At 43.0% G+C, this 14,845-nt stretch overlaps 1 protein-coding gene across 4 annotated transcripts in view; it reads right to left on the bottom strand.

Moving 5' to 3' along the window:
• The window catches only part of LOC105281622 (pleckstrin homology domain-containing family G member 5), a 116,862-nt gene that overhangs the window by 71,340 nt on the left and 30,677 nt on the right, over positions 1 to 14,845 (bottom strand). Inside the window, exons 1-5 of one of the 4 annotated variants that reach the window (XM_011342963.3) lie at positions 9,790 to 10,068; positions 8,598 to 9,004; positions 4,296 to 4,386; positions 3,651 to 3,735; positions 134 to 239 (exon numbers count right to left, since the gene is read on the bottom strand). In XM_011342963.3, the coding sequence (XP_011341265.1) occupies positions 134 to 239; positions 3,651 to 3,735; positions 4,296 to 4,386; positions 8,598 to 9,004; positions 9,790 to 9,943 (843 nt within the window). In that variant the 5' untranslated portion in view covers positions 9,944 to 10,068. Of the gene's footprint in view, positions 1 to 133; positions 240 to 3,650; positions 3,736 to 4,295; positions 4,387 to 8,597; positions 9,005 to 9,789; positions 10,069 to 14,845 lie in introns of those variants that run through there. The other 3 variants (XM_011342961.3, XM_011342962.2, XM_026972511.1) reach the window with 3 other exon arrangements.

The raw sequence follows: 14,845 nt of genomic DNA, 5'->3' as shown, positions 1-14,845 counted from the left end.
CGTAAAGCTTGGTAAATACTGATTAGACTACCGTCGTGCTTTCCGCATCATTGCGCGAGATATCCCGCTAAAGTAAAAGAGCTGGCCGGTCTGCACAAGAAGTAATTAATCTGAGGAGGCAGAACTCACTCACCGAATGCTGCTTGACGGCGAAATTTCCCAGCCGTAGCAGAGACAAATTTCGTGCACTGGATCTTAAGTTCCCCCATCCGTTCCTGACCTGTTGCTCTCTTCCATGACTGAAACAAAAATATCTGTTGCTTGAACAAACTTCCCTGCCTGTATGGAAAATAAGGGAAATAATTTAATGCGGTCGCCGTGTAACGTCGCCTGAGTTATTTATATCAAATATGATATAACAACAGATGATTATCCTCCTGCCCTGATCCTCCTCCTCGGATATAGTTATGTGAAATTATCCGGAAAAGTCGAGAAGTCATGTCTTATTTATCGCTCGAACTATGCGCCTGAACTATGCGAGCATTGCATTTCATTTTTACTCAGGCAGTCGCATTACTTATTCACATATGCAGTTTATATCCTCTCGCGTTTCTATTTTTATTTCACGAAAACGTTAGCGTCAGTCGGTTTTGCAATTTCCGCATCGCGATGCGAAGTCCTGCTCGTGGTGATGGAGAATCGTGGAAAGTGCATCGGACGTATGTCTCGCCGCAAATCGCCCGGATATATATAACAAATCTCTGGGAAGCGACACCAAATTCCATTAGAGCCACTGGCATCCCCTGCGACATGCCGCGCCGATACGTCTCGGTTCGTGAGCGTCTTTCCCGAGCGAAACGAAGTTACACCGGATTTTCACCTTTTACTTCATCCTCGAGAATCCGTTCAGGATTCCTGAACTGTCACGCGCCACGTGCGAGCAATAACGCGTTTTTCGCCTGAATCTCTCGCAAAATCAAATGCGAGCTGAGATTTATCGTAGAAACCCTACTTCGATAAATAAAAACTGTGCTAAGATTCGTTCCTCGAAATGGCGTTTATGTATTCTTCGTTACAGTGTAGTAGTTATCCATCCCTTGTGCTCATGAGGAGACGGACGCAACAACGCAATAATCCCGACGATGGAATTTAATAAATGTCGTAAAGTAAATTACGACTCTCGTCGGATGCCATCATTGAGATGATTGCGCTGCCGTGCAAGATTCCTGTTCTTTTTACGGATACATTTTCTATCTTAATGTTACGCAAGAGTATGCAACGTTTTCTGGATTTTGCTGCTTGAAAGACTAGGAGTCTAACGATAGCAATAACTATCGCGATTTAATTTAGTTCCCGCAAACATTCCTCTCTTTGCAATTAACGCAGCTGAGATTTTTTGTCTGAGAATCGTCATAACGGAGGCCACAAATTAAAGTGACGGGCGTACGAAAAGGAATGTTTTATCCGAAGGAATTTCACGGTGAAATCGTTTTATCACGGTTATTCTTTCATGGTTTTTTTCATCTCTTGATGGAAAGGCGCAAAGTTCGCGGTTCTACAAGTTCGAGGGAAGGTCGGGCTCACAAAGAATGAAATAAAAATGTCGGCGCCGATGTTTCAGTACATACCAATGCGTAAGCTGTCAACATAAAAACGGACCACACCGTTGGTCACACTTAGAACCATGTAAGATATCCGCGTATAATTATCGTTCTCTTATTCTTAGAATTTAAATTAACGATAAGAGACCAACTGGGGAAGGATTAATCACCGTTTATCTGGCGTGATTAACCGAGCTGATTATTAGTAGGATTATTAGTAGGGATCGATTATTTATCCGCGTCGCTATTATCGTAAGATACATTTTTTCCGAAAATTTTACCGACAATAAATGTCATGAGAAGGCACAAAATACGACGGTAGTAAAATACGGGTGTAGCACCGACGTGGAATATCAAAGAATAATGACTGAGAATCGAAGTGAAGTATCGGCTGAAAAATAGGGGAGGAATACCAATGAGCTTCGACCCTCCATTGCCAAAATAGTTCCACATTCTCTCAGTTTTCGAAATAGTTCTTATTACGCAGCACACGGTATCTTCGCGGCGAATATAACATTATTTCACGCGACTTGGGCTTTTGTTTCACGGGAACGAAAATCAGATTGCCATAGTGAGCGGACTTGATTTACTGACAGACAAGGCAAGCGAGAATCTCGTAAACCGTGTTTCAATATCGTTGTACGTGCAGTTGCGATACGTGTGCTTCTCCAGGTAAGCCATATATCTCGCTCGGTGACGCGTGTGTCGAAAAAAAATGACAGCATGAAGAAAAACTTGCGCACGTGAGAGAGAATTTAATTATTAATTAAACGTGACATAGAATCGACGTATGCATAGATAATATATGCATAATAGATAATAGATGCAATATTTTCGAAAAAAGAAGAGCTTTGAAAAAGGATTGAACAAAGTGCAGATTTTTAAATATCATGTATTGGAATTTATATAATAATTTATATAAATTATAATATGTATAATAATTCTGACGCGAGTTGCTGAATTTTGCGAAGGATAACGCAAAGAGAATTTTCGTAAGTGACTCTGTGTGACTTGTTATTTCGCATCTGTTGTTAGCTATCTTTGACCGATGCAGCGATTTGTCGCTGGTAGCAGTTTATTGACCTCGTTCCGTCTTCTTGTCTGTCGCTCTTCTCAACTGTGATTTATTATTCCGCCAATGAAACGATCCTGGGACATGTATTAGCACGGAAGCAAACGAACGACGATCTACGATTACTTTCCTTAAACAAATCTTTGAGAAGCTGCTACAAGCGATTTCAAAATCAAAGATAATTAACGAAAACATTGTTATTTGCGTAATAAGTTCTCCGATTATTTTGATAATCTCAATAATTGTTTAAACAATATTTTCATCATCTATTATTCGAATAATAAATACCGCTAAACGCCGTCCTACCATATTTTTACAGTAAACAAATAAAGCCAGTATAGTAAATAACGCGGATAACGGTAACCGATATTTCACTGATGAAAATTGATTTCCGAAATGAACGCCAAAGAGCGACGGTTTTATTGCAAAAATAATTCGAAAATGAAAATTCCTCTCCCGGAATTAGTTTGCGTGGACGAGATTCACACAGGAATGACATTGCCGTATAAAATACCGGCGGCTTTTGTCCTACATTGATACGGAGATTCCCGCGGCTTTCGCTTTTGGTTTCGAAAATCATAAAATTCAATTCTAGGAAACGCTTAACGAAACAATTCGCGCAAACACGCGCGTTAAACCGGGCAATTTCAGCGACAAGCGACTGTGAAACGCAGAGCTAATTGAAAGGCCATGTCTCGAGCATGCGACTATCGATCTCATCGTAATTGTGCCGCGTTAAAGGGTGCCGTCGTTCTCGATTGTACAAGCGAAACGAACGGAACTCGTATCAGAAAGATTTTTTCGGGGCGCGTGTTTGCCGAGGAGGTGAAATAATCCACGTTGGGAATCACTCTTTCTCCGTGGAAATCTCTCCCTTAGCACGCGCTTACGAAACTTTTTGCGTGAATCAATATAAATGGGACGCGGGGATTAAGCGAAAATCCGGCGTTAATGCGTTGAGCTACACGAAACTTCAGCGCCTTATACACGAGAAAAATCAATCAGTTATGTTATATATTATTACGTATTATACTCACGGCAGTTTGGTCTCGCCATCATCTGCGTCGATGGTCCGACTGAGAACCGGAAGACTGCTCGCTTCGCAGGGTGGATTGCTTAAATCTGAAAAACGAAGAAAAGGGTTCATCAGAAAAAACGATACATCGACGAACAGTATCCCGCTTATATGTGAATATAAAGCTTAATCTCGTCCGAGAGGAAGAAAAGGTATATAATCTGCGAGATTCAGAAAAATTAAGTTACTGGTCTCGACCTAGCTTCTATATCTTTGTAAAAACTATGGAAGGAAAAAAAGAATCGGAGAAGGAAACGTTGTTGGGTGCTTCGTCTCATAAACTTTGACACTCTTATCTACTTTGCGAAAATTAGACGGATAATTAATCCTGAACTATGAAAGTGAATTTGAAATGTGCATGTATGTATAATGAAGTGTTATAAAAAATATGAGAGAAAAAGGAGCATAATTTACGTTGAGCGATATTACGTAAATTATATATATATATATATATGTATATATATAAAAATACATTTATTACATTAATTAAAAATGAAAATTACTTTTCATATTAAGTAAATACATTAAGTTGATTTAAAAATATATAATATTAATTAAAACCGAAACTATTATTACGCAAATTAATAATAAACTATCGTGTAATTACCTATATTAGAGTGGTAATAATCGCTGTGTCGTCCATATGGAGGTACCGTCGGATGAGAGAGGATGTTCACCCTGCGCCTAAGACTCGTGGCCTGCAAAAGCGAATAGAGACACCTCATAAATCCTACTTATAAGGGAGCGTACGCGCGTGCTCTCTAAGAGAGAAAGTCATCGACTTAGCTATATCGCTTTCTCGTTTTGTCGACTTTGTATCTGTCGCTATTGACAAACGGCTGCCGTTGGCAACGAGAAGAAAAAAAAAGAAAAAATTATGACCGCGAGGAAAGGGCAAGCGATGACGAGCCACCGCGCGTAAGCTCCTTCTGATTTTGATGAAAGATTCACGCGATACCGAAAGCTTTTCTTCGCTCTGCCGTTCCTTTCCCGCGCCAAGATTGAGATTTGCGTCCCAAAGTCACGGGAAAAAGTCGGGGTAGGCTGTGTCGGGACACGGCCGCAAGTTTTTAACGTGAATACGTCATGTTAATGGAAAGAGTTCAAAGAAAGATAGTAAGAAAGATAGTAGTTTCAATCAACTGTGTATATTTTCAATATCACAATATTACAAGTTTCTCGGGTTGGTCAAATCGGACACCCTATATATTATAATCCAAAGTCGACACCTTGTATATTATAATAAGATAAAGTGAGATACCCTACATATTATAATTATAATTAAAATGAGACTGTATATTAAAATTAAATGAAAGAAATTTCGTCATGCGTCCCGTGACGCGTGACGCGTGACGCTCAACTTTTCAAATTGGCATCCATCGAGTTATAAAGATGGGTCCCAGACATGTGTCGTATCACCGTATCGTATCATGATCGCGTATCACGATTAGCTTAGTGTGGACGGTGCGCCGTATGACATTTGCGTATCGTATCTGTGTATCAAAATAATACGCAGATACGATACGACCATGATCCATTTGAAGTCGGTATTTCGCCGAAACATCAAAGAAATGATACGAGATACGGATACAGTCAGTGTGGACGCTTACGATCCTGAGATCCTGACTCGATTCAGTCGTGTTGCTTTGTCTAGCGATCGCAAAGTTATGGCTAATCTTTTTTGAACAGATATTACTTTCCTATATGTGGTGTCTATTTTGGAAATCTGTTTCCCCACCAAATTTATCAGGTACTCAAACTCAATGGGTGACATTCTTGTGAAGTTTTTGTACTGTCCACTAACAGATTGAAACTTTAAGTCGCTCAATAATTTTTGGCCACTGTATACTTCGCGATTCGCAAAAATTCTTTTTATCCACCACCGTCGTGATTTCCTCGGTTTCTTCAATAAATAATGAAGAAAAATGTAATTAACAGCAGCTAACTTGTACAGACATTGTCTCCACAACAGGTTAACGTGGAACGATACGTTAGATGGAAAACTAATAAAAAGATGCAGATAAATGATACGGATACGGATTGAAAGCAAGGCCTCGGCGTATCATTATAACTAACGTATCCATATCATGCATGATACGCGATTATGATACGATACGATGATACGACACATGTCTGGACCCACCTTAAGACGTATTTACGTCAAAAGGACATGCTCAATCGCCGAGTCTCGAGAGCTCGTTCCTTATTCAGAGGCTATTTCTATCAGAAAATCGATAACGTTTTCTCCCTTTTATTTTTCTTTCTTTTGTACTGCCCGCATTGAATGCCCCGGGCAAATCCGGGAGCTTGTTTCGACACCGGATCATGTTGTCATGGTGGTCGCGAATCTCGGTTTCCATCGTAATCTGCGATACGCGCCACCTCGTGCTTTACATTAACGAGAAAGCTGCTGAATGGAAGAACGAGGAACGAGAAAGGAATAAATCTCTGCGTGCGCGGAATCGCGCAAGTCGTGCGCAAAGCTGCACCAGCTGCGACTTCAGTCTGGCGACAAACGCGCGAAAAACTTTGTAAACTTTGGCGCGATTCAACAGCCATTGTCGCCATTAATCCTCGACGTGCGAGCAAGGACACGAGGACTACACAGGCGAGTCAAGTTTTTTCGGGAGATTTCCGAGAGAGTTCCAGAAACACCCGCGACGTAAAAAGAAGAAACGGAGGCTGCAATCCGTCGCGAATTCATCATTAACCAGCTGCGTGGAAAGCAGAGAACCACGATGATCTCTCCCTGCGAATCTTTCCCCCATAAATCGCGAGGGGCTAACAAGTTTGCCTTCCACCGACAACGCTCAGTGTATTTATACATTGTTTGCGGACGTCCATTAATGTCCACTGACGTACGCTCCGCTAATTATACAACCAACTGCTATTTACATCCATGACTCACTGCTTGCGTTGCAATATATAATATTAGGAATGAGAAATTCCTGATCATACAGATACATTGATCGACCGCTTGTGTTTTAAGTGAGCAACTAAAAAGCTGCGAAAATTCTCGAGTTTGCAAGGCGAGCATCAATTAGACGCAGCTTCCGAGTAGTTTCTAGAGTAAATCAGTCGAATCGCGAGTGTACAGATCGCTAAACGAAATAACTAAAGTGCTGTTTCTGCGAATCCTCGATCTTGCAAGTAAAATATCAATTGAAACTTACGATTTACGAGTAGTTTTTCTGATGAATCAGTTAAATCACGGGTTTATTCATCACATTGTTATCTCTGAAACACGGTAACGATAGAAAGTTCTTGGAAATGGAATTCTTGTGTTTGCGATCGTAAAATCGACAAGTTCGTCTCTCGCGAGCGCGTAATTGTCGGATTTTTGGGGATCAGCGCGAGAACAGATGAATAATTTGCAGATTCTTGTCAATAGAAGCGTGGAAGCCGGCAGAATTATGTGCACGGCGCGCGATTGTACTGTGTTAAACATAGACGCTGATGCTAATGCAAATGGGTTAAATGCTTAACCAGTTACACGTGCCGGATTCAGGATCTCATTGTACCTAAAGCTGCGATCCAGGTGTTTGGACTCCTATGGAGGGACAATAGCTGGTTAGAATCCAGAGGTATTTCGCCGGGTGCGCTTCCCTCGCGCAATCCCGCTTTACGTTACGATATATGGCTCTCAGCGCTGAATACGTAACTAAGAAAACATTGCTGCACGTCCTGTTCCCCCCGTCAGTACATTATTTTGATGTTCTCCACGTTTCCCGATTAATCCGCAATCTACTGTAAATCCAGTATCCCTCCGAGTTAATCGCGCTATTTACTCAATCAATTAAACGTTTGACGTTACGACGCGCGTGTAAAATCGAGACCTATTCAGGCGAGTTTAAAATCGAAATTATCGGCCTCTGTTAAACATAAATCGATAATATCGATTCGCTCGCGCGTGACGTAAAAACATTTTATAGGTTCTCATCCGAAGTTTTCCCTCATTTTTCTACAAGATGGAAACTTGTGGATAAAAAATTCAGAAGAGAAAGAGAGAGAGAGAGAGAGAGAGAGAGAGAGGGAGGGACACTGATAGTGTTCTGCCCGAGATTCGAGTGAAGTGGAAAATTTGATTCGATGATTAGGCGAAAATCTCGCCAGGCTTTCCCCCGTGCCAATTTCCGAGGGAACGATGGATGAGTAGCGCGATCCGCTAAAAAGTTGCAAATTAAGTACAGCTCCCAGAAGGATGAAGGAAAAGCATGCGGGGAGGAAAAAACTCGCGGCGCGAGTAATAAGATAGAGACTGGTGGATGAAACGCGCAAATAGAATCTCATTAATCTTTGTGAGTCAGTGTAACGAGGTCCAAGGCCGGACTTTGAAATCATACCCTCCGCAAATTTGCTGAAAAACAGGAATCGCGTTTCATTGTCAATTACACCTGGCGATTTGGCACACTAATGTGCTGACGAACGGCATCCAGATTTTCATGCATCTCGCTTTGCCACCGAAGCGAAGGCCAAACGGATCATTTCCGACTAATCGTGATTAATAGACATGATAGATGAAGGCTAAATGCTGGAAAAAGATGAGACAGATTCGCGAAACACTCGAAGCCGCGCGATATTTAGCGAGTCGCCTGAATCGTTCCAAGAACATCCTCTGGGTGAAAAAGGTCCTCAAAACGTCCGTCTTTGTCACGAATAAACTCTCAATTGTCGTTTCATATCCCTCCGAGAATACTCGGCTGCAGATCGTACCGCGCTCCCCGAAATACCTTTACAGGGGATGATAAGAAGAAATTGCAGAAACTAGAGGATAACTCTAAATTGTCGCTGTTTCTTCTGAAGAGATCTGGCCGCGCTGGATGTCTTTTACGTTCCAAGATTTTATTTTAAAGCAACGTAGAAAAAGAAAAAAAAAGAGAGAGAAAAAGAGGAGGGGGATGATTCTTACGGGATTCTTTTCCACCAGACTGCGCGTCCTGGTGACCTGCACCCTGCCGTCGAAGATCTCCTGCTCGGAGGCGTTCGCCACCCTGTAACTCGTATCGATCTCATCGACGTGCTCGTCCTCCGCCAGCGAGCTCAAACTGTTGTACCACTGCACGCTGCTAGTTCTGTAAGGCTGCTTCAAGGACTCATGGCTGCGGTGGAGGTCCTTGCTAAAGCTCAGACTACGTCTGATCGGCTGCAGGCCTCGGTTGATCGCCGCCGGTAAATCGGCGCTCCCTCTTAACAGCGCGCCGAATTTCCGACGGAGCGAAGCGCGCCGCTCGAGCTTCCCGCTCGGGCTGCCGTCCGTACCCTTCGACGTGCCCTCCTTCGGCGGCGATCTTCCAGGATCGGGGTTTTTCTCATGTTCTATTTCGACGAGTGATGTTAAAAATCGTATTTCTCCTCTCGCGAGTTGTCAAAACCGTCGAAACTGACTCTGTAAGGCTGCGTCCAGTTGATGCTCCAAATGCTTCAAAATATTTTCTTTCCTTCTTTTTATTTAAAAGAAAAAAAACATAGAAAATGTTCCAAAATATTTGAAACGTCAATTAGATCGCACAGCCTAAGTTTAATGAGTCCGAGATGAACAAGTATCTTAGAATGGCATTCCGCATTTCCTCGTGTGCCCCCCGATAAATATCATGGAGATTAAAAAGTAATTTACTGCACGTATTTCTTTCTGGGATTACTTTGAGCTACTTGGACCTTATCTGAATTTATCAGTGTCTGTTAAATGGACTTTCAATTGTCTTCTTCTTGTCAGGACGGAGTAATTTATTGACTTCCACATCTGATAAGAAAGAAAGCGAAATTGAACGCGTCTGAGCAGTGTTGCTCGATTATAGTCAATAGAAATACGAGAATTAATTTCTTCTCGGTAACTTCGAAATTTTGTGCTTGAAAAATAAATATTTAAAAAGAGTCAAGTTTCAATTGTCCTCAAAAAACGCACGTTCAATTTTCTAATGGCGTCACACTGAGATAGCTCATAATAATCCAAGCGTCCACGTGAGCGATCACTTTTCCGACAGTTTCAACGGTTGACAGAAGCTGACATCATTCACGATGACACCGCGCTTCTCGCGTATCAGGAATTCCGCGAGGAGCAATTCGTAAGAGCGAGTCGCATTAATATCCAGAGCTCCGCGCACCTGCTTCCGGTTTCGCTTGCTTGCATTCCTTCGCGGGGGCTCCGGGCTGCGACGCGTTTGCAATTTCCTCGTCATTGCAGCTCGTCATCGTCTTGTGGCCCGACTTGTTGCCCACCTTCCTCGATGACCTCTTTGCCTCCTTCCTCAATGTCATCTTCGCGAACGGATCTCTTCGGCGATGTCGCACTGCGATCGATCGTCGCACTGGTCTGTCCTTGGTGACGTTGCGCGCGATTTCGAACGAGGAGACTGATAGTACTTTTGCAATTTTCCAGTGACGAATTGGTGCCCCGCTACCTTCTCCGCTCGGCTTTTACGCGCAGCTCACGCGTAGCGCACCGCAATTAGCGCGCACGCACGCACGCGCACGGCGAACTGTGCGTCGTAAATGGTATCGGTCTCTTGATAACGCGAGCGTTATCAGCGCGTTGCAGTGTATCAGCTGTATATCGCGCCTTTTTGCCTCCCGCGCACTTGTACCCGGCAAAGCTCTCGGGGAGTCGAGATAAAATCGATCGCGCGCCGTCACAAGTTGGGAACTTCCTTTAACCGCCGCTAAGCCGCTGATCCGATTTACGATCTCGTATCTGCCACTGTTTTTTTAATGTTCACTCTGCTATATTTTTAGTCTATACACAGACCGACCGACGTCGCGTTGAACGCGTTGGACAGGAATCGCGAAAACATAGTTGTTGAATTTTGCAGTGACGATCTTGCGAGAGCCTCTCCGCAATACGAGGTCTCTCCGCGAGGCCGCAATGTTTGCTAAGAAAATTTCTCGTCTAAAAATGAGAACCGGAAGATGGTTCCTGACATTGCAGAGGAAAAATGAGAGGAAAGTAAAAATTATGGGATATGAGGGGTAGGAAAGCTCTGCCGTTCACCGAGGAAGGGCCGCACGACACATTCTTCACCGTTGCCTATGTTATTGCCGTTATGTTCATACTTTATCTATCGATTCCAATCGAGCGCGGGCAATTACCGAAACAAGACTCACTACTCTAATGGAAGGCGTTGCTTATCACATCAGGCAACAGTCTCACCACTGATGGCGGTTCCATTAACGTACCAAAAATAATCCCGGCGTTGCCACGTGCGATTTTTGTATAGAGAAATATTTCGCTAATTATTCTTCATCAGGAAATATTTGTGAAAGAAAAATTTGTATTCATTTTTTCTCGACGATTTCAGAAATATCCGTTTTGTTTCGCTGTCGAATGTATTATTTGTAACCTAACATCGATGCGTTATTTCTCTCGTAAGAATATTTAGTCTAAAATTCTATTCTACGGCGGATCACATTAGAAATTATTTCAGATTAGTCGACATGTTTTGCATGCACTCGTAAGCACTCCGTTTGCGGATAAAACCGTTTATCGGTGCCGGTTATCTCGCTTATGCCCCGCGCTGCGTCTCCATCGTATTCCGCACGATTCTGCAAAAATAATAGCGTCGAGTATAATGGAATTAGCGCGATTGCCGGTTGAATTACCGGAATCCCTATCTGCAGCATAATTTACGTGCCTCGCGCGTCCGCGCGCGCGCAGTATCGCGGAATTATCAGCGAGAAATGGATTATAAGACCGTTTAATCCCGGCCGCGATAAGCAGCCTGGAGCGGTGCAGCTCGTTATCAAGCGGCCGCACCGCGCGAGTTCACGGATTGAGTACGATAATGGTGTCGCGACGACGAGGCGATGCAATCGTTCCGTCTTGCCAGGATGAAATGCGCGTCCTTAGACGTCACCGTTTAATGCATTCGCGAAGCCAGTCAGCCGTGTCTTCGGCAAATATTTGCCGACATCGCCGCCCGCTTAATCGTGAACGATCCTCCAGCCGCGCCGACTCGATCTGCATTGGCTCGCTCGAATAAATTTCGCGCGAACGACAAGCCTCCTCGAAATTCAATACTACGCGAGACACTATACGAAATGATACGAATTTCAGTGTTGAAACACACTTGAAACGTCACGCGCGTTAGCGTTTTACCCTTTACCTTCACCACGTGCGTTATTTCGCCGCAATAACGTACGAAAGATAGACATATTACCAGTTTGTCGGTTACCTATGTTCATGTTGCGGGATTTTACGTTGATCTCGTGTTTCACGGATTCAAATAAACGTATGCAATTTCAGTTAGCGCGTGGACCGAGCGGGTTCCGAGTTTCCTAAAGCGGGTATCCAGCGAGAAATATAAAAATATAAATCCGCGCGAGAATTATTCGAGCGATAGTATTTCGATGTGGAATCAGTTAAGGACGAGTATCCGCGGTACAGGTTGTAATTTGACGCGTACGCCGATCGTAAAAATATTAATGCTGGATTGAATTCGATATTTGCGGACCCGCGCGATTTCAACAGATGTGCGTTCGATGAAATAGAAAAAAAAAGAATTTAATTTAAAAAGTTATTTTGTGGACGCCGAGTGCCGAGCGTGATGCACAAACACGCCTCCACTCTTCTGCCGCCGGTGCGTTATTTTTTTTCCGGATTATTAAGTTTTATTTTGCGCACTGAATCCATCACGCGCGGATTTCTCCATGTGTATCTTTTCGTATCTGCCACCATTTATATAAGACGCTCGAGAGATAGGGAATATTTCATATTGTGGAACAAGTGGAGATCGTTGCTCGGAGAAGTTGAGCCTACGCAATATCCGACTATCGTTAATATTGTAATTTACATATTATCTGAAAAATTATAATAAAATGCGAACTTTTGCACCGAACAGTCGGCGGCACGCTCGGTTGCGTAATTCCATGTCGGTTGTCAATAATATTGCCTCGTTTCGCGTTTAAACGACCGTGACAAGTCGACTTGACTCAACTCGACTCGCAGCCGCGCATACGTTTTGCACGTACGAAAAGTTCCGCCAGGTCAAAGTTTCCCTCTCGTCGCAGGAGTAATCGCAATGTGCATGTCGATCGCGCGGAAAAGTCGGTCAAGGTTGCGACTTATCGACATGTGTGTGCGCGACGCGGGGCGTCGCGCCGCGTCACGTTGTTCATAGCCGGAAAATTCGATCGATCGTTTCGTTACGGTGATGCGGGAACCTGTGTTTCCCCCCGCGATTGCGTTAAGCGGATCGCGCGCTAATCTAAGCGGCTGTCTTTATGTGGCTAATAACTATGCGAGAAGCATGGATAATCGATTCGATTTTATTGACTCGACTTTCGCTTTTGCTGAGGACGAGATACGGGAAAAAAGGAAAGAAAAATGAAAACAAGGAGAATGCAAGAGAAGAGAGAGAGAGAGAAAGCCACTGCCCGGAAAACTCATGTCAAAGGAAATCGCACGAGCTAGTTGGTTTTTCCCTTTTACCGTTCTATCTAATCGTTTGTTTAATCAGTAAACTGTTGGAATTCGAAATTGTAAGTATACTGATCAGTGCGCGAATCGCTCTGATTTTAACTGCGGAATGCCCCGGTAGATCGAGCATTTCGCATAATTTACGTGCACAATTGTATGGGACCTATTTTACCGCGCACGCGCACTCGCGCACTCACGTGCCTACGCCTCTTCGGTCACTTTCACTGATCTTTCGGTCATTTTCACGAGAAGAATTTTCACCGTGAGATTTCGATAGGGAAATCGTCTCATTATCGCGCGTCATTCACATTATTATTATTTGTTATTTTATCACATCGTTATATCGTGCTATTATTATATTATTTATACACGCACGTATCGTTGTACCGTTACATTATTATTTTACACGATTGCAATCGCTCGGGAAAATGCCACTACCTATTTTACAGTTATTATAAATGCTAGTAACTCTATCTCTCCCTCTTCGCGCATAATTCGATATAAGCTTCTGCATAATTAAGCTATCGTAATCAAATCATCGATATGTATTTTCAATAATTCCCTATCGATCGCTGTATATACTCGTAACTCTATCTCTCCCTCTTCGCGCATAATTTGATATAAGTTTCTGCATAATTAAGCTATTAATCAAATCACCGATTTATTTTCAATTTTATATTCAATAATTCGATCGCACAGTATAATTATTAACGGAAAAACATGACGCGCATGAAAGAACATATCATTATTTTGTGAATTTCATGCAAATTTATCGGCATTTAATTATTAATTAAATGCGTGAAACGTGTTACTGTATCTCTCTCTCTCTTCTTTTTCTTTCTCTATCTCTATGGTATCATCCTGATGTAAAATGCGATTGTCGCCTCACACTCGTGCCTTACCACAGCAAATTCCATATCCAAGGTTTCTAATCAAGCCTTTATTATAGACACAATTCTACGAGGCTAATTCCGCGAGATAACGAGCACACCGAGCCGATCCAAGGCTGTACGTTATCGACGTAATACGCGTGTAGTTTCACCGAAATATTCCATCAACTCGCATCTTCGTGATCGCGACTGCGAGAGAACCTTCCCCGATTTTCCTCCGTCATTAGGGTATCCCTCCGAGTTCATCCCTCCGAGTTCATCCCTTCGAGTTCATCCCTTCGAGTTCATCCCTTCGAGTTCATAACTCCGTTCTTCTTTTCGGGCAATCAGCGAAGCGGAGCGACGTGACGCTCGACGATAAGGCCACGCTCCGACGACTGACGAAGGTGCTATTTCATTATTGGCTCGGCATTATTGGTGTCTGATAATGCGCCACGTAGCCGATAAACGAATGAAATGACACGCGATCGCCCGAGGGGAAAGAAGAGAGGATCATCAGCAAGTAGGACCCCGTGGGGACTGCGAAGAAACGCGATTTTCTTTGAAAGAGACGTTTTGCGATCTGCTGCGAATTTCGTATCTTTACGTAATTATTTATGTAATAATTGTTAACAAAGAATCAATTTTAATTTCTTGAGAAATCAAGGAAAGAAAAATAAGCAAAATTTTTCTCATAATTCGTGCATTCACTATCAGCGACAATCGCGAGATACACGATAAGATCAGCGAAGATCGCACGATTATTACCGTGCAACGTAGGTTTTGTTCGTGCTAACTTCACAGGCAGGCCTTTCAAGAATATACATTTTTTTCAATTATCATTCTGCATGGGAATTGATCTCGCATAAAGACGCGATG

Source organism: Ooceraea biroi, chromosome 9 (assembly GCF_003672135.1).
Source record: "Ooceraea biroi isolate clonal line C1 chromosome 9, Obir_v5.4, whole genome shotgun sequence".
NCBI lineage: Eukaryota > Metazoa > Arthropoda > Insecta > Hymenoptera > Formicidae > Ooceraea > Ooceraea biroi.
The sequence above is the reverse complement of the archived record's forward strand: the minus strand, read 5'-3'. Positions and strand labels throughout refer to the sequence as shown.